This window comes from Urocitellus parryii, chromosome 10 (assembly GCF_045843805.1).
Source record: "Urocitellus parryii isolate mUroPar1 chromosome 10, mUroPar1.hap1, whole genome shotgun sequence".
NCBI lineage: Eukaryota > Metazoa > Chordata > Mammalia > Rodentia > Sciuridae > Urocitellus > Urocitellus parryii.
In genome coordinates, this window is record NC_135540.1 from 6,482,724 (window position 1) to 6,503,592 (window position 20,869).

The window sequence follows — 20,869 nt, forward strand, 5'->3', positions numbered from 1 at the left end:
TTGTGTTTGAATAAAACTCACCCTGAAGTCAGAATTCTTTTTTGTTTTGTTCTTAATACAAAGTCTGAACTATCCATGACAAAAATAATGGCTGGAAATTCAGGAGGGTTATCATTTCTGTTTCCTTTCATTTAACAGCAGGAAATTCTTTATCACTATCCAATGTCTGAAGCATCTCAGAAGCTTAAAAGTGTGAGAGGAATTTTTCTCACACTCTGTGACATGCTGGAAAATGTAACTGGGACACAGGTTACTAGGTAAAATTTTTTATTTAGCTTTAACTACATTTCTTTCAAGTTCTTTTCTTCGATTCTAACAAAATGCTAAATTTATCTATCATACAAATATACTTTTATCTATAAGATAGATACCTATACTGATATATAGGATAGGATGTCTGAAGAATTTGGTTTCATCCAAATTCTTTCCACCAGCCATCTATTAAATTTAGAGTGTAGGTTTCCAGTATAGTTGGATCTAGGTGTTTCATACTTTAATGATGGAGTTGGGCTAATGACCTGTGTTTCTTCATAAAGGTCATGTCTTTTAAACATGGCATTATTATGAGTCTAGGCTTCATTTTTTATCTCGATGGGTAACTTGCTAGGCAGTGCCTTTCAGAACACTGAATTTTTCATATAATTAGAAAACAATCTATTCTTAAAACAACAATATAAAAATACAGAATACTTTAAGAGGAATATTCAGGAAAATTGTCATCTGTGAGGTTTATTCAGTGATGGATAAGCAAGTCTAATGCCAAATAATTTTATATGTATACACACACACACACATATATATATATATATGTATATATATACACACACACACACACACACACATACATGTGTGTGTGTGTGTGTGTGTAAAACATAGTCAGTTACAGAGCTATTCCACTTTGATTTATCAAGTCCTGACTGAAATGCCAGGGCCTTTGAGATGAGAAAGCTCAAAATCTTTGAATTTTTTTTTCTCATAATAAATTAAATATTACAAACACTTTTTCTTCCTTAATATTATAAAAATTTTAGAGTGTAAAAAGAAATTTTATTTCAAGTTTTAAGGTTCCTCATATTAATGATAAAACACCAAGTTAGATTTTCTAGGCTTTAACTTCATTTCCCGTCTTCTGGTACAGTGATGCTTCTATGATTTTATAAGAGGTAGGATCTATAGGACAATAGGAAGAAGAATGAATGTCCTTATTTTCCTAAATCAAATTCATGTTTGACTCTCTGAGTTTAGGTATGATATATATAGTTCCATCTTCAGGACAGTATTACCCAAGGCTCCATTTAATATATAAATTCACATTCATAAAAACATACTGCAGGACTGTTTTTATTTTTATTTTTGCCCTGCTGGGTTTGAACCCAAGGCTTTCTAGGCAAGTGCTATACAACTGAGCTACTTCCTTAGCCCGTTTTTTTTTTTTTTTTTTTGAAACCACCTCTATTGAGCTATTGTTCATAAACAATATATTTCAGCCATTTAAAAAGTGCACATGGGTAAGTGGTTTCAAGTGCATTGACAGATGTGTGCGGCCATCACTAAGGTCAATTTTAGAACATTTTAATTGCTTCAAAAAGAAACTTTATGCCAGGTGTGGTGGCACACACCTCTAATCCCAGCAGCTCTGGAGGCTGACATGGGAGGATCACAAGTCCAAAGCCAGCTTCAGCAATTTAGTGAGGCCTTATCTCAAAATAAAAAATAAAAATGGGTTGAGTATGTGGCTTAGTGTAAGTGCCCCTGGGTTCAATCCCTGGTTACACGCCCCTCCCAAAAAAGAAAGAAACCCCATTTCCTTTATAATCAGCCTGTCTTCCCCAAGCCAAGCCCTAGGCTAATCTGCTTTCTATCCCTCAGGATTTCCCTATTCCAGACTTGTCATTTGATTGCAATCATATGATGTGTGGTTTCTAGTGACTGACTTCTTTTCATTTAGCATAATGTTTCATGGTAAAGTCCTCATTTATAAAGAAAGTTTGTTTGGGGTGGACTCCATGTAGATTTGCTTTCCCCTTGATTGTATAGGATAAATGTCATTTTAATTAATAGTTAGATCTTGTTATTAATAATTAGGTGTGGAGTTAAAATGCAGAAAGTAGTAAATACAGTTAGAAAAACTTTTTTGAGGAAGCGAATAGGAAAATTATTATTTTGGTGGTTCCTTAACAATCTTTAAATTCTAGTAATATTAATATGACCATAAGTCTGATATTTGTGCAAAAGTATATTTATTTTAAAACTTTATTTGAAAACAAAAATGATGTTCTTTTGGGATAAAAAATCTGTTTAATAATTCATATTTAAAATTCCACACACTTGGGCTGGGGTTGTGGCTCAGAGGTAGGGCGCTTGCCTAGCATGCGTGAGGCACTGGGTACAATCTCCAGCACCATATAAAAAAAACTAAATATACAAAATAAAGGTATTGTGTCCATATACAACTAACAGTATTTTTTAAAAATCTCCCACACACTCTGTTCTCTGTATTTCCATAGTTATTATCACATCTCTTTTGAGAACACATTTAATTTTTTTTAGCTTTGTGAAACAATTGAAGTACAATAAACTGTACATGTGTAATATATTCAGTTTTATCAATTCTGGCAGTTACAGAGATCACTAAACCACTACCACAGTGAATATCACCCCAAAAGTTTCCTTGAGAACAAGTTTAAACCTGATATATGTTTTTGTTACTTATTTATAGTCTGTGTTTCCTATTGAATTATCATCTTCTAAGCTGGGATCATGTCTGCTTTCCTTTCTTTGTATTATCTTTAGCAAATCATGCTCATGAATAGGCAGTCACAAGAGCTTTATTAAATTGACCAACGGGGATGGATGGCTTTCTTTTGAAAAAAGTTGTGCATAGTCACTTGTGTTAACAAAAGAATTTCAGCTTTTTAAAAATGCTGAGTCTACTTTTTTTGGCCTAGAATTTGTTGGGTTGTTTCTGTTTCTGTTTTTAAAATAGTTTAGAATGCATTTTGTCGTCATATAATTCCTTGCCTTTTCTGTGTGGCAGTTAGGTATATGCCAAGAAATTTGCTTATTGAGTGTTCAGTTCTTAAATCATACCATATGTAATTTTTTATGGGTGCTTTTTATAAATTTATGACATTTAAAAATATTCTAACTTTATTTTAAATTTATTTTTCTTAGCTCATCCCTCCTTTTAAATGGAAAACAAATTCATGTGGCTTATTTGAAACAATCTGACAAGTTGATGTTAATTGGCTTGCCTGCTGAAGAGTAAGTTGACATTTTTGTTTACATTAAAATTATTTCTAAAAAAAATTAACAAAACCTGTTTCATTAAAATTGACATTTTTGTCAAACTGTAAGCTGCTTAAACATTTTTATGCTTTAAAGGTATGTTCCTTAGTGAGATGGTTGTCTGCATCCAGTGTGAACACTATAGAAAGGTGCCATGGAGACCCACCTGGACCAGTTAGTAAAGCCGGGTGCTCAGGACACTTCCCTTCATTGTGGCCAGTACAGAGTTGGCCGAGAGATGATCTGATCCTCTGCTCAATCTTTTGCCAGTACTGTGGTTTGGATTTGGCATGTTTTCAATTTTTTTTAACTGTTGAAGAATTTGAAGAATTAAAGGACAGCAGGAGGGTGTTTTACCCTAATGTTGAATTCTCTGACAAAAGAATGACTTCTCTATTGCTGTTTCTTTTACCATAGTCTTCTTTTATCGTAGCTTCCCTCGTAATTTTTTTTTTTTTTAAACTTTTTTAGTTGTAGATGGACACAATGCCTTTATTTTTATGTGGTGCTGAGGCTTGAACCCAGTTCCTCACATATGCTAGGCAAGCGCTCCACCACTGATCCACAACCCCAGCCCCTTTTTCTTAATTTTTTTGCAAGTGTTTTGAAATATATCTCATATTAGTAGTTCAAAATAAAAATAGTATTGACATTTATAATGAAATGGCCACTAGCTCAGGGACTGCATTAGATCCCTTTACATTTATGAATCTCATTTAACCTTCAAAATCAACTCCAGATACACTAGTGATTGCTGACTCCATTTTACAGATGAGGAAACTAGAACCAAGAGAGGATTAAATAATTTGCCACAGGTTATATAGTTAGCAAGAGGCAGAATTGGAAATTGAATAAGGGTCTGTCTGAATTTTACTACACTGACGCTGTAATGTCATAGAAATCAGAAACCAAGCAGGAAACAGAGTACAACATGGAGAGCAGCCCCAAGGAGATCGATTTAAACTACTGTTAGAATGGTTGTATATTCCTGTTCAGTGATTCTTTTTTAACATTGAGATTTGTTTATTAAACACAGAAAGCTAAGATTCAAATTTATATGCAGCTAACACACAGAAAAAACTGAATACCTACTGAATGCCACTGATTGTTATCTGGCACTCCACAGAGAGGACTTCACTTGGTAGTAACCATCCAAGGGCTGAAACATTATCCCTATTTTTATTTTTTAATTAGATCATTATAGTTATACATACAGGTTCATTTGAACAAAGTCATACGTGCATGAAACTGATCTGTTCAGTGATTTTTAAAACCTATAATTTAAATTCTCACCTAAACTTTAGAAATGTTTGGGCAACCTTTATGGAACTGTGAAACACAGTATTCCCCTTGGGTCCACAGAACCATGGCATGTGGTCTTCCAAATAGCGGTCAAATATTAAAATAAATACTAGAGTATGCGAGTGATATAAATTTAGATAAAATTTCCTTTATTGTTTCTCTAGGGTTTAAGCTTCCCAAGAAAGAAAAAGATAGACCAAAAAGTACATTATCCTGACAAGTCATTAGTAACAAAACAGATTGTTTTCTGTTACTAATGACTATGTTAACCAGATTTCTTTCACATATAACTGAACATTAATTGTCGCTCTGTAACAGTATCCAAAAAAATGTGAAAGTAATTTTGGGCTGAGGATATGGCTCAGCAGTAGACCTCTTGCTTGGTATGCACAAGGCCCTGGGTTTGATTCTCCAGGACCAAAAAAACCAAAGCCCACAAAACTTAGTGATAATTCAAACCCAAATAGTGATCATTTATTGTCTTATAATGGTTGAGATAACAACACTTTAGGAGCAACATGGTGGGTGGTTCTAGCTCAGGGTCTCTCTCAAGGTTGCAGTTGAGTGTTGGGGAGGGAGAGTCATCTGAAGGCTTACCTGGAACTGAGAATCTGTTTCTGAGGTGGCTGTCACCCATGGCCATTGTCAGGAGGCCTTAATTCCTTGCCACATGGACCCCTGCATAGAGCTACTTGTGTGTCTTCAGAGCACATCAGCAGGCTTCCCACAAAGCAAGTGGTTCAAAAGAGAAAAGGGGGTAGACTGTCATACTTTATAGCCGAGTCTTACAAGTGACACTCTGTTATTTCAGCCACATGCTATTTGTTAGAATTTACTAAATCCAGCTCATACTCAAGGAGAGGAATTGATCTTCACTTCTTGAGGATATGATCTTCACTTCTTGATGGTCTGTTTTACCATCATGTAGGAACTCAAGAGTTGGCTGCAGTAAACAATTTCAAAATGATTGTGTTTTGAAGGTGACTTTAGTTTGGGACAGAAAGAGAGACAATGTATCATAAATGTGGAGTTCAGATTCTTTAACAGGAAAGGATAATAGTACTTTGACATACACACTAGATGACAGCACTTTTTATTTCCCCATTTTATTCTTGTGTATTATAGTTGTTACATACTGATAGGATTTTTGTTACATATTGGTACATGCACGTAGTATACAATATAACAATATAACTTGGCCAGTATCACTTCCCAGCACTTTCCCCGGTCTTTGCATCTCCCACCCCTTGGTCCCTTTCCCCTACTCATCTCTCTTTGATTTTCATGAGATCGACCCCCACCCCGCCTCTCTTTTCCTTTTTCCTCTCTAGCTTCCGCTTGTGAGAGAAAAAAATGCCTTCCTTGACCTTCTGGGTTTGAATTATTTCACTTAACATGGTCATCTCTAGTTCCATCCATTTTCCTGCAGATCACATAATTTCCTTTTTCTTCGAGCTCAGTAAAACTCCATTGTGTATAAGTACCACATTTTCTTGATCCATTCCTCTATCGATATTCACCTAGGCTGGTTCCACAGTTTGGCTGTTGTGAATTGTGCTGCTCTAAACATGGGAGTGCATGTGTCACTGCAGTGGGATGACTTGATGCTCTAGGATAAAGAAGTAGTGAGCTGGGTCACACAGTAGTTCCATTCCTATCCTTTTGAGGAACCTCCATAATGGTTTCCGTGGTGGTGGTACTACTTCACAGTCTCACCAACAGTGTGAAAGTATTCCTTTTTCTCCATATCCTCCCCAGTGTTTATCATTGTTTGTATTCTTGATGGCTGTCATTCTGATGGGAGTGAGGTGAAGTAGTTGAAACCTCAGTGTAGTTTTGATTTGAATTTTCCTAATGGCTAATGATGTTGAACATTGTTTCATACATTTGTTGGTCATTTGTATTTCTTCTTTTGAGCAATGTCTGTTTAATTTGTTGGCCCATTTATTAATTGGGTTATTTGATTTTTTTCATATAAAGTTTTTTGAGTTCTTTATATACTCTAGATATTAATCTTCTGTCAGAAGAGTAACTAGCAAAGATTTTCTCCCATTTTATAGGTTCTCTCTTCATGTTCCTAATTGTTTACTTGGCTGTACAGAAGCTTTTTAAATTGATGCCTCCTTCCCCCATTAACTCTTGGCATTGTTTACTGAGCTTTCAGGGTCCTGTTGAGAAAGTCGTCGCTTTTGCCTAAAAGCTGGAGTGTTGGCCTGGGGTTGTGGCTCAGTGGTAGAGCACTTGCCTAGCATGTGTGAGGCCCTGGGTTCAATCCTCAGCACCACATAAAAATTAATAAATAAAGGTATATATAAAAACAAAAAAAAGCTTGAGTGTTGAACCTATGTCTTCTCCTAGAAGCCGCATAGTATGTAATTCCTAGGTCTGTGATCCATTTTGAGTTGATTTTTGTTCAGGGTGATAGGAAAGGGTCTATTTTCATTCTTCTACATGTGGATAACCAGTTTTCCTAGCACCATCTGTTAAAAAGTCTGTCTTTTCTCCATTGTATGTTTTTGGCACCTTTGTCAAGGATCAGATGACTCTATCTGTATGTGTTTGTCTGTGGATCTTCAGTTATGTTCTGTTGGTCTCTATGTCTATTTTTACGCCAGTACATACTGTTTTTGTTACTATAGCTCTGTAGTATAATTTGAAGTCAGAGATTATGGTGCCTCCAGCATTGCTTTTTTGGCTTAGAATTGCTTTGGCTATTTTGGGTCTTTTATTCTTCCAAATGAATTTCAGATATGATACTGTATCTAACAGACCCAAAAGGGTCTACAAAGAAACTATTAGAGCTAATAAATGAATTCAGCAAAGTGGCAGGATATAAAATCAACACACATAAATCAAAGGCATTCCTGTATATCAGCGACAAATCCTCTGAAATGGAAATGAGGACAAACACTCCATTCACAATATCCTCAAAAAAAAATAAAATACTTGGGAATCAACCTAACAAAAGAGGTGAAAGACTTATACAATGAAAACTACAGAACCCTAAAGAGAGAAATAGAAGAAGATCTTAGAAGATGGAAAAATATACCCTGTTCATGGATAGGCAGAACTAACATCATCAAAATGGCGATATTACCAAAAGTTCTCTATAGGTTTAATGCAATGCCAATCAAAATCCCAACGGCATTTCTTGTAGAAATAGATAAAGCAATTATGAAATTCATATGGAAAAATAAAAGACCCAGAACAGCAAAAACAACTCTAAGCAGGAAGTGTGAATCAGGCGGTATAGCGATACCAGACCTCAAACTATACTAGAGAGCAATAGTAACAAAAACAGCATGGTACTGGTACCAAAACAGGCGGGTGGACCAATGGTACAGAATAGAGGACACAGAAACCAATCCACAAAACTACAACTAAAGGGGCTAAAAGCATGCAATGGAGGAAGGATAGCATCTTCAACAAATGGTGCTGGGAAAACTGGAAATCCATATGCAACAAAATGAAACTGAATCCCTTTCTCTTGCCATATACAAAAGTCAACTCAAAATGGATCAAGGAGCTTGATATCAAATCAGAGACACGGCATCTGATAGAAGAAAAAGTTGGCTATGATCTACATACTGTGGGGTCGGGCTCCAAATTCCTCAATAGGACACCCATAGCACAAGAGTTAATAACTAGAATCAACAAATGGGACTTACTCAAACTAAAAAGTTTTTTTCTCAGCAAAAGAAACAATAAGAGAGGTAAATAGGGAGCCTACATCCTGGGAACAAATCTTTACTCCTCACTCTTCAGATACGGCCCTAATATCCAGAGTATACAAAGAACTCAAAAAATTAAACAATAAGAAAATGAATAACCCAATCAACAAATGGGCCAAGGACCTGAACAGACACTTCTCAGAAGAGGACATACAATCAATCAATAAGTACATGAAAAAATGCTCACCATCTCTGGCAGTCAGAGAAATGCAAATCAAAACAACCCTAAGATACCATCTCACTCCAGTAAGATTGGCAGCCATTATGAAGTCAAAACAACAACAAGTGCTGGCGAGGATGTGGGGAAAAGGGCACACTTGTACATTGCTGGTGGGACTGCAAATTGGTGCAGCCAATTTGGAAAGCAGTATGGAGATTTCTTGGAAAGCTGGGGATGGAAACACCATTTGACCCAGCTATTCCCCTTCTCGGTCTATTCCCTAAAGACCTAAAAAGGGCATGCTACAGGGACACTGCTACATCGATATTCATAGCAGCACAATTCACAATAGCAAGACTGTGGAACCAACTTAGATGCCCTTCAATAGATGAATGGATAAAAAAATGTGGCATTTATACACAGTGGAGTACTACTCTGCATTAAAAAATGACAAAATCATAGAATTTGCAGGGAAATGGATGGCATTAGAACAGATTATGCTAAGTGAAGTTAGCCAATCCCTAAAAAACAAATGCCAAATGTTTTCTTTGATATAAGGAGAGTAACTAAGAACAGAGTTGGGAGGAAGAGCATGAAAAGAAGATTAACATTAAACAGGGGTGAGAGGCGGGAGGGAAATGGGAAGAGAAGGGAAATAGCATGGAAATGGAAGGAGACCCTCATGGTTATACAAAGTTACATACAAGAGGAAGTGAGGGGAAAGGGGGAAAAAAACAAGGGGGAGAAATGAATTACAGTAGAGGGGGTAGAGAGAGAAGATGGGAGGGGAGGGGATGGGGGATAGTAGAGGATAGGAAAGGCAGCAGAATACAACAGACACTAGTATAGCAATATGTAAAACAGTGGATGTGTAACTGATGTGATGCTGCAATCTGTATATAGGGTAAAAATGGGAGTTCATAACCCACTTGAATCAAAGTGTGAAATATGATATGTCAAGAACTATGTAATGTTTTGAACAACCAACAATAAAAAAAAAGTGAATTAGAAAAAAAAAGAATTTTCCATTTCTTTCTCTTGCCCCAGGTGTTATGCTAACTACATTGATTCATTAATTGTTTCATTTAATCCTCAAAATCAACCTGAGAAGGACTTAGTGATTATTGGCCCCATTTCATAGATACAGAGACTGAACTCTAAAGAGGGTTACATTATGATGATATAAAAAGTTCATTTTGATTCATACTAGAAGCCCAAATCTAGACCTCAGAGTGATTGATTGCTAATGTAGTAAGCAAACATTTTTCACAGTTCAGCTCATAGTTGACATACACCTTACATATAAAATGTAAAAGTCTTCTGCTTCTTTTAGATATCTATCATTGATTATTACAAATGAATAAATATGTTTTGCTTTTTTTTAGAGTTCCTCTTCCTCAGCTAAGGAATATGATAGAAGATGTTGCCCAAACTTTAACATTTATGTATGGTTCTTTAGATAGGTAAGTACTTTTTTGAGCTGACTCTCAAGTTTTAAATACATGACTCTGTATCACCTTTGGCCCTTAGTACTATTTCTTGCTTGGGAAGTTACCTGTTTGGTTCCTCTCTTCTTCCATATTTTAATTGTCTCATTTTATACTAGTTTTTATTCTGTAATGCTGGGCAGTTTTTCTTTTGATCCATTTCTTTTTTTCCTTTTTTGGGGGAGGGTTATTACTTTAATGAAATTTTTAGTGGACTAGTGATACTATATTATATAGTGATCACTGTAAAACTTAGTGAGTCGGTATATTTCTGTAGGGGCAAATGTCAGAGGATTTCTCCATAACAGATACAGAGAAAAGTAAGACTCTAAATAAAGTTTTGTATTTTCTATTCCTTTAAGACCATTGTCCAATTCACTGTCCTAAAATACAATGTTTCTTTCTCAAAAAACATTTACTTACAGAATGCACTGGTACAAAAAATATACGACAGAGAAGGCACTGAACATTTTCATGTTATTTTTCTATATATTTTCTACACAATATGAATGTATATGCTCTTTCTTTACACATTGAGCCCGTATTATACATATCCTTCTGCTTCTCACTTTTTTAGCCTTACACTTTAATTCGATGGACATTTCTTGATTTGAAGGTGGAAATTTGAGATAACTATTCAACATTCAAGAATGCAAAATCATGGATGTAAAATGGATTTTTCTCTTAGTGGGATTTTTCTACGTTTAGTACTTCTAAGGGCTAAAATGATAGTTTTGCTTCCAAAGCCTTGAGAGCGTATCAGCATAAAAATCCAAACACAGTTTATCATTTTTCCAAACCATGGTGTTCTGCTCTATGGTGGATCTTTATTGTTAACTGTTCTCAAAGCATCATGGAGAATTTTCTGTGATGATGTCATCTGTCAAAACTATCTAGTTTGCAGTGTTTTACTGGAGGAGCCTAGAAGAGGTCAGCACATTCCTCCCCACCTGATTACTTGCCTGCGTGAGTGAGCTACAAAAAGCAGGCATCTATACATAGTGCCTTTACCTTTCACGAATCCGAAAATGTTTAACTAGTGAAGAGTAAGAGTGTAATTATGAACTACCCCCTTAAATTTGCACTAGAGAAGCAAACTGCTGTATTGCACCAAGTACAGCAAAGCTTTTCGCACCCATAAAATGAGAGACTATCAAAGTTTAAGTTTCTGCAATGACTTTTAATACATGAAACAGTCAACTGAAGTTGCTCTGAGAATTTCCAGTGAAGCAGGTTGGGGGCAGAGGGACTCAGTTTCTCTGAATCTCCTCTTGAAGTTAGCTTTCATTGATTTGGAAGTATTTCCAAGATGGGAAGCAAATTTAGTTTCTGTTTGTTCAAGTGAGAATTTGAAGAATAAACCAATATACTAAATGTGAAGATTCACTGAATTCTTAAAACTAAAAAGCAATATGAACCCAAGATGTTAATAGAAATTTTATAATATTTTAATAACAAAGTTTTTTTCTGATTATGGAACATATTGAGGGCCCATCATGAAAAATTACAAAAATATTTTTATAAGTCCAAAGATCTAATTATCTTTTTAAAGTTTTGAGCTGTTTAGTTCCCTGTAAGCCACAGAAAATGGATTTACATATTAACAGGTTAGTATTGTGGTCCAATTAAAGATCTAACATTTTCCTCCACCATTCCCAACCAGTCCATCTTGGTGTGTCTCAAAGCATGTCTCCATTCCAGCCAACCTCTCCATCGTCACTGTGGCCCTGCGCAGCCACTGCTGTGTCACACTACAGTAGCCTGACTGGTGTCCTTACCTCATTTCTTGCCACTTTAATTAATTTTCATAAAGCAGTTAAAGTTATCTTTCTACACTATTGTCTGGCGCCTCTCCACCTGTTTGACATCAGACCTCAAACCACACCCCTCTCTACCCTGTACAGGGGGGTAAAGCTTACCCTGCCTTAAGGCTTTTATACCCTTTCCTCCTTGGGATATCAGCATAAATGCCTCATGCTTAGAAACTCTTCCTTAATTATTTTATCTAAAATAGCCAAGTAGCCAGGCATGATGGCACACACTTGTAGTTCCTACTTCTTGGAAGGCTAAGATGGGAGGATCACTTGAACCAGAGTACAAGACTAACCTAGGCAATGTTGGGAGACCCAGGCTTAAAAATAAAAATGGAGATAGAATAACTAACCAGTCCTGACCCCCATTCCCATCAGCCTCTTCTCTGCGTAGTCCTGTGTAGGTATGCAGGGTTTCATGGCTGCTCATTCATTCTCTCTCCATTAGAATCACGGGCCCCCGGAGCTCCTTGTCTTTTGTCTTGATGTTACTGCTGTGCTTCCGGAATTGAGATGGTGCCGGAACATGAAGGCACTCAGATATTTGCTGGACGAATCAGTGAAAGTTATTTTCTTTTCTTTTGTATGGGGATTTGAACCCAGAAGTACTTTACTACTGAGCCACATCCCCACCCCTTTTTGTTTTGGGTCAGGGTCTCACCAAGTTGTTTATCGCCATGCTTAGTTGCTGAGGCTGGTCGTGTGATCCTCCTGCCTCAGCCTCCAAGCCACTGGGATTATAGGTACACCAGGTGTGTGCCCATATCTGGAGTGAATGTTATTTTGTCATGTTAATGTCCCATGTACCAGTTATGTGTGAGCTAGTAGCTGTTCCAATAAATGATTGCAGTTAGTGCTGTGTTACTTTTAAAATAGCTAAAACCAAGTATTCTTTCTTTCTCCCTCCTCCAATAATTATGCCTTCAGTAATGGAGAGGAAAAAGGAATAATTTATGTTCCGTATTTTCACTTACTGCGTGCTACACTAGTTAGTAATAAGCATATTAAAAACTTAGGCATGTTATGTACTAGGTAGTTTATAGTGACTTCAATTATATTAACCCGTTTTTCACAGAGTTGGAAGCCAAAATTCAGAGAGAGGTTAGGTGATTTGTCCCATGAGAGCTGTTTAGTAAGAGCAGTGGTAAGTTGCAAAGCCAAGTCTCTTCTATTACAAAGGTCAGAATCTCTTTATTACATTTTGCCTCAAAGATAGCGGGAGTGATAAATGGTTGAGAAATAGTCAAAGGTAAATGCAACTTACATTTTCTACAAAAAACAAACAAAACCCAAAGCCGGTTTCCTTGTGCTGTCCTAACTTCAGCTCTTATTCCTTCAGGTCCTTTTGCCAGGTAGAGAATGCTCCTCGTTTGGATCATTTCTTCACCTTGTTCTTTCAAAGAGCGCTGCAGCATGCCAGCCCCCCTCCCTGTGCCAGTCCCAGTGCTTGGCAGTACGAAGCTTCCAGTGCAGCGCTTTTAGACAACCTCCCTGGAGTTCGGTGGCTCACACTTCCACGGGAAATCAAGGTAGCGTTAGGTGTCAAAAATAAGAGTCAGTCCGCTAAAAATAACATAATCGCTGTTTTAAAAATTATTTTGTGTTTTTGTGGTGGGGTGGAACCCAGGAGTCTTATGCATGCTAAGCGTGACTCTACCACTGAGCCCAGCAAAATCTTTCTTTACCTGAACAAACGTGTTTTGCCTTTGGTTTGTCCCATGATGGTTAAATATTATCAGGGTGACATTAGTTGTAGATGACATTGTCTGTACACCCAGATTAACTGTAGTATTGAGTTATTGACAAGATCATTTTAGAGACGTTCATCAGTGCAGATCACCATATTTCTAGTTACAGCATCTCTGTTAGTATTTAAAGGGGCACCGTCTTATAGCCATTTCTCTGCCTGTAGAGAAACCTAGGATATGTTACAGGAGAAAAATCTAACTCATGATTCTATTCTTCATGAAACTAGAACATGTGACTAAAGAAATGCCTTCTAGATAGTTGAGTAATGTTTTCAGTTGATATCTCCTTGCTCAGCTTCTCATCTATAAAATAGGAAAAATAATAGTATGTACTTCATAAAGGAGCTGTAAGTTACTACATGTGAATGCTTAGGATTTTGCCTGGCACACTGCCGTTGTGGTTTGGAAATATTATTATACAATTATTATTTGAGAGGAGCTGAAAAAACAATATTTTCTAGTTGTCAGTGGATCTTTATTCATTTATATGTGGTGCTGAGAATCACACATGCCAGGCAAGCACTCTACCACTGAGCCCCAGCCCCAGCTCCTAGAGCAAATTTTTAAAGAAACTTCACTTTCTATTATTTTTATTTTGTTCTAGTCTGTCGGCTGCCTCATGGTGCCTCCTCTGCTGTCTCCAGCCAAAGTTACCATTTTTCTAATCATCTAAAACCCCAAAAGTGTAAAATACAGAAATGAACCTCACCAGTGTTTTCGTAAGAAAATGTAAGTGTTCCACCAAAAAAGAAGTTACTAAATAATGTTGCCTTTAAGGTAGGAAGACCCTGCCTTCAGAGGGTCTCTGCTTGGAAAGGCACAGGCCCACCTCTTGAGTCAGAACGTACCAACTCAAGCAGCCTGCCCTTCTGGGTGGAGCTACCCCGAGTCTTGCCCCATCTCAGAGTCTCTTCATTAAGGAAACCTCTTCTTTCTGTGATAGTAAAGGTACTTAATGGTTTCAGGAAGGGGCATTTTTTTTAAATTTATAGTTTAGAGTCATTAAGTATTATCTCCCTCTAAGACACTTCAGACATTTTAAAATATAGTCTATTTTATAAAATATAAGTCCTTTTATGTTCAGATTTCTTTTTTACTGGATTTTTTCTTAGTTTAGAATGCATATGATTAGGAGATTTACTTTCTTTAACCTAAAAGAGTACCAAACTTATAAATCACTGTGCAAATTCTGGTATGTATTTTTTAACCTATTGCCTCAAATTGTAACTGTTGTTTATCTCCCCAAAGCTTTGATAGTTTTTATTCTTGTTAAATCTTAGTACTTAGCAGTACTAAGACTGTGGAAATCAGTCTTCATTGTGCCCAGTGCTCAGAATTAAGCTATGTCTTTTGGAATCCAGAAAAAGCTCTAGTTTGCAGTCAAGCAAAGTAGTTGAGACTAGTACACAGGAAACACTATAGACTTAGAGCTTAGATACTTTCTATATTTTGTAGTCTGGTTAAGAGAATTAAGAATAATACTTTTGGAGCTGGGCACGGTGGTGCACACCTGTAATCCCAGCAGTTTGGGAGGATCATGGGTTCAGAGCCAGCCTCAGCAAAAGCGAGGCGCTAAGCAACTCAGTGAGATCCTGTCTCTAAATAAAATACAAAATAGGGCTGGGGATGTGGCTCAGTGCCCTCTGAGTTCAATCCCCAGTGCTGTAATAATCATAATCATAATCATAATTTGGAAAGAGGGATAGATATTTTCTGCTAAAGTTGTTTTAGGATTTCTTTAATTAATGTAAAGTTTGAAGGACATAATAACCTATGAAGTTTATTTGTGTGTGTGTGTGTGTGCGTGTGTGTGTGTGCGCGTGTGTGTGTGTATGTGTCTACATTTTAGGTTAGTTTTAGTTTGTAGAAAAATTCAGAGAAATTTCCTATGCATACCTGCTACCACACACCCCATGTCTCCCCATTATCAGCATCTCTCACCACATGATAGAAATCGTTATGACCAACCAGACGTGGTCGTGCACACCTGTGATCCCCGCCTCTCAGGAAGCTGAGGCAGAAGGATCACAAATTCAAGACCAGCCTCAGCAGCTTAGCAAGACTTTCTCAAAATACAAGTCAAAAAGGGCCTGGGGCTGGGGGTGAGGGGAGAGGCAGCTTTGGTTGTGGCTCAGGGGCAGAGCACTTGCCTAGCATGTGTGAGGCAGTGGGTTTGATCCTCAGCACCATATAAAAATAAATAAAATAAAGGTATAAAAATTACCATAACAAAAGCAGGGGGCTCTGGGAGTATAGATCAGAGCCCCCTTTTTTAGTAACAATTTTTTGAGGGGATATCAAGGATTGAACCCAGGTAGAGCACCGTGGGTTTAATCCTTGATACCCCCTCAAAAAATTGTTACTATTGAACCTACATTGGCACATCATAATCACCAAAATGCACAGCTCAAATTAGGGTTCACTCTTGGTGGGGTACCTTGTGTGGGTTTGGATACATGTGTAGTGGCATGTATCCACCCTTGCCATCGCAAAAGAGTAGTTTCACTGCCCTGAAATTTCTCTGTGCTGTACTTATCCCTCTCTTTCATCCTTCCATTCCTCTAAACCTTGGCAACAAGTGACCTTTTGATATCTCCATAGTTTTGTATTTTTAAAAATGTCATACAGTTGGAATCATGGAGCATGCAGCCTTTTCAGATTGGCTTCTTTCACTTGGTATGATGCATTTAAGGCTCCTCCTCATCTTTTCATGGCTTGATAGGTCATTTCTTTTTAGTGTTGAATAATATTCCTTTAGATGTATCACAGTTTATTTATCCTTTTACTTACTGAAGGACATCTTGGTTACTTTCAAGTATAGACATTCTTGTATAGGTTTTGGTGTGGACATGAGTTTTCAGTTCTTTCTGGGTAGATGCCGAAGAGCTTAACTACTGGATCAAATAGTTAAAAGAGTATATTAGTTTTAGGGCTGGGGTTGTGGCTCAGCGGTAGAGTGCTTGCCTAGCATGTGCAGGGTACTGAGATTGATCTTCAGCACCACATAAAAATAAAATAAAGGTATTGTGTCTAACTACAAGTAAAACAAAATGTTTTTTTTAAAAAAAGAGTATATTAGTTTTGTAAGACAGTGACTAACCATCTTCTAAAGTGGTTGTGCCATGTGCATTCCTGCCGGCCACAGGGAAGGGTCCCCGTTCTGCATCCCCTCCAGAATGTGGTGTTGTCAGCTTCTGGATTTTGGCCATTCTTTTGGGTGTGCAGCGGCATCTTATTGTCTTGATTTATATTTCTCTAATGACTTATGATGGGGAGCATATTTTCATACATTTAATTGCCATCTGCACGTCTTGTTTGGTCAGGTATTTGTTGAGGTCTTTGGCCCATTTATTGGTGGGTTTGTGTGTGTTCTTATGGAGTTTGCAGAGTTCTATGTTATACTTTGGGTAACAGTCCTTTATTAAATTCATCTTTTGCAAATATTTTCTCTAGGTCTATGTCTCATTTTGTGATTCTCTTGGCGGTGTATTTAGCAGAGTAAGAACTCTTAATTTTAATGAAGTGTGGCTTGTCAATTATCTGTTAGTCAATAATACCTTTGTTGTTGTATCTAAAAAAATCATTGCTATACCCAAGGTAAGTTTTCCTCCCATTTTATCTTTTAGGAGTTTTATTGCTTTACACATTATATTGTGATCCACTTAGGAGTTAACTTTGGTGAAGGGTCTCCAGATTAAGTCTTGTCCAGATTCTTTTCTTTTTCATGTGCATGTCTGATTGTTTGAGCAATGTTTGTTGAACACTGTCAGCTGTCTTTGCTCCATTGTCTTGTCTTTGCTCCTTTGTTAAAGATTAGTTGATTATATTCATGTGGATCTGTTGTGGGATCTTGGTTCTGTTCCATTCATCTATTTTTCTATTGGCGAACGGTCTTGATGACCATAGCTTTGTGGCAAGTCTTGAAGGAAGGAGTGCCAGTCCCTCTGACTTCGTTCTCCTTCACTGTTGTGTTAGCTATTCTGGGTCTTTTGCTTCTCCATAAAAACTTTAGAATCATTTCGTCAGTTTCCACAAAATAACTTGCTGGTACATTTGTTGAGACAGTATAGAATCTCTAGATCATGTAGGAAAGAAATGATGCTCAACAGTATTGAGCCTTCCTGGCTATGGACTCTCTCAATTTATTTTGTTCTTTTTTGATTTGGTTCATCAAGTATTATAATTTTCCTCATATAGATCATATTTATCAGATTTCTAAGTAATTCATTTTGGGAGGGTGCTAATGAAAGAGTAGTATGTCTTTACTAACAAATTCTACAGGAAGGCAGCTGATTGTGGTATATCGACCTTTGATCCCGTAACCTTTCTGTGATCACTCAGGGGCTCCAGGATGTTTTTTCCCCCAGGCTTGGTCATTTCTTTCAGGTTTTCTACACAGGAAGATCATGTTATCTGTGGAGAAAGTTCATTTTACTCCTTCCCTCCCAAACTGTATGCCTTTTGTTTTTGAACTTGTGATGTGATGTTGAACAGGAGTGGTGATGGGGAGCATCATTGCCTTGTTCCTGATCTGAATGAGGAAATGTCTTACCTCTCACCCTTTAGCATGATGTTAGCTGTAGGGTTTTGATAGTTAAAGAAATCCCCCTTTTCCTAATTTTCTGAGAGGATTTTTAAAATTATTACCATGAATGGAAGTTAGAACTTGTCACATTTTTTTTCTTTTTCTTTTTCTTTCTTTCTTTCTTTTTTTTTTTTTTTTTTTACTGTATATGTTGATACAATCGTGTGACTTTTCTTTTTCAGCCTATTGATGTGATAAATTGCATTCATTGTATTCTTATGTTGAACTAGCCTTGTGTCCCTGGGATAAATCCCACTTAGTTGTGTGGTATAATTCTTTTTATATATTCTTGGATTATACTTACTAAATTTTGTAGAGGGGTTTTCATCTATATTAATTAGGGATAGTCTATACCTTTCTATATACCTTCATATGCTTTTGGTATTTTGGGTAATGCTGACCTCATAGAAAGAGCTAGAAAATATTTCTTCTTCTGTCTTCCTGCTTCTATCTTCTTAAAGGGTCTATAGAGAATTGGTATAATTTCTTCCTTCAGTGTTTGGTAGAATTTCACCAGCAAACCCATCTATGCCTGGTACTTTTTGGGCCTGGAACATTCTGGCTTTGCAAATTGATTAATTATTGATTCAGTTTCTTTAATATATAGACCTATTTAGAGTGTCTTCTTGTGTCAGTTTTGGCAGACTGTGTCTTTCTAGGAGTTGGTCCATTTCATTTAGGTTATCAGATTTGTGAGCGTACAGTTGTTCATAGTATCTTTTCTTATCTCCTTAATGTCCCTGGGATTAGTACTGATATCCTCTTATTTGTCATTTCCTCCCCTTTGCTAGCCTGACTAGACGCTTAATGATGTCATTGATCTTTTCAAAGAGCCAGCTTTGGTTTCCATTGATTTTCTCTTTTACTTTCCTGTTTTCATTGTCATTGCTTTCTGCTCTAACTTTTTATTACTTCTGCTTTTTGTATGGGTATTTAATTTGCTCTTCTTTTTTCTAGTCTCTTAATTTAGATTGTTGATATAAAAAATTTCCCCTGAGCACTGTTTTTGCTGCATCACACAAATTTTGATAAATTATGATACCATTATCATTTAGTTCAAGCTCCTGAGAGCTGGAGATATAACTCAATGGTAGAGTGCTTGCAAAGTATGTGTGGAGCTCTGGAAAAAATAATTTTTGTAAGCTTCTCTTGAGAATTTCTCTTTGAACCCTGTGTGATTATCAGTCTAGTAGATTCATGAGCACCATATTTGTTACTACTTTCTATTTACTGCCCTGTTTTTTTGTTCTCGTTTTGTATTCTGTTATTTGGTAGGCTTTTCTGCCAGCAGCCTTTGGATTGTGAGCTTCACAAATGTTTCTTTTTTCTCCCAATTAGGTAGGACAGGATGGCTGGAATGAGCTTGAATTGGGTATTTCTCCTTTCCCATGTATAAGGTTACAGGGTTTTTCTTCTCCCATGTGGAAGGCTATTGCTGACTGTAGTTGGATGTCTTTTCCTGAAGGTCAGTTAACTTTCCTGAAGGTCTGATGACATCCCAGAAGGTTAGGGTATATTAACTATCTTCTCTGGAGGACAGGCTTTGTTAAGAAGAGTAGAGTGTTCCGGAGTATTCTGGAGTGTTTCTTTCCTCCTCCTCCTGCTAGAATCATGAGAGGACTTTTTCCCCCCAATATTTACTCCTGATGAAAAACTTACAAGCCTGCAGGTCCCTGAAGACTGAGTCCTGCTGGAGTTTCTGAGTCTCGGACTTGCCCACATGGAGCCTCCAGCCGTTTGCCATGGTCCGGGTTTTCCTGTCCTGGCACTGGGCCTTTTAGCACTTCCTGCTTATGAGTCTGTTCTGGAAAGTGATGAGCCGCTGAGTTCCCATCTCCCCAGCCCTGGGGCGGCATTCTCTGTGTTCTTTCTTGTCTCACAGAGACGAGACTGATAGGGGACAAGTTATTGACCTTGTTCTGCTTTAATCCTGTGTATTAGCCTACAGAGTTCAGCAGCAGGAATGGCAACTCATTAAACAGTTTCTCACTTCAAAAATTACTTGTCATGACAGAGTGGCAGCTTCAGGCTCTTTATGTGTGTAACCAGAAACCAAGAGTCCACAAGGATTTTTTTTTTTTTTTAACCAGAAAACGGAAAGAACTTATATACTTTTTCTCTTTGAGATTTTTTTTTCCTGTCTTGAGTAGTATTGTATTGACTATGTATCTTCTAAAGGAAAATACTAAGGAATTTAATGTCTTGAAGTACTCTGGTTAAAAACGTGTATGAGGTAACTTGTGCTCATCAGATTTCAGTGTGAATAGTTATTTTTACTTGGATATAATTTATTTGTTTTGAGTTTAGTATATGATGAAGTCTTATTTATAGTTTTATTTTTCAGGCATTTGAGAATATACTCATTTGTTAGATAACTCTCTTTTTAAATATGTTTTCCTTGAACACACTGGAATAGCTAAAAGAATAGGTGTTTTACTTGTTCTCATGATAATGAAGAAGCAGTTATGATAACCCTGTGTATTAGCCTGCAGAGTTCAGCAGCAGGAATGGTAACTCATTAAACAATTGCTCAGGTCAAAAATTACAAATCTGTAATTTCTTTGTCCTATAGTTTTTCCACAAAATAGACTATAGTAAAAAAAAAAAAAAAGCATTCGTTAGATGCAGAAAATGTAGATCACAAATGAGTAATAGGTCATTACTGTGTGAAATGCATTGAAAGCTGTGACCAATGTTTCAAAGGCTTTTGTCATCTCAGTAGGACATGGTGTGTGAAAAAGTCCTGCAGAGAATGTC

At 37.0% G+C, this 20,869-nt stretch overlaps 1 protein-coding gene across 1 annotated transcript in view; it reads left to right on the forward strand.

Annotated features, from left to right (window-relative positions):
* The window catches only part of Intu (inturned planar cell polarity protein), a 91,532-nt gene that overhangs the window by 47,194 nt on the left and 23,469 nt on the right, over window positions 1–20,869 (forward strand). Inside the window, exons 5-8 of the mRNA XM_026390918.2 lie at window positions 139–257; window positions 3,175–3,264; window positions 9,867–9,944; window positions 13,119–13,308. Coding sequence (XP_026246703.2) covers window positions 139–257; window positions 3,175–3,264; window positions 9,867–9,944; window positions 13,119–13,308 — 477 coding nt within the window. The remainder of the gene's footprint in view (window positions 1–138; window positions 258–3,174; window positions 3,265–9,866; window positions 9,945–13,118; window positions 13,309–20,869) is intronic.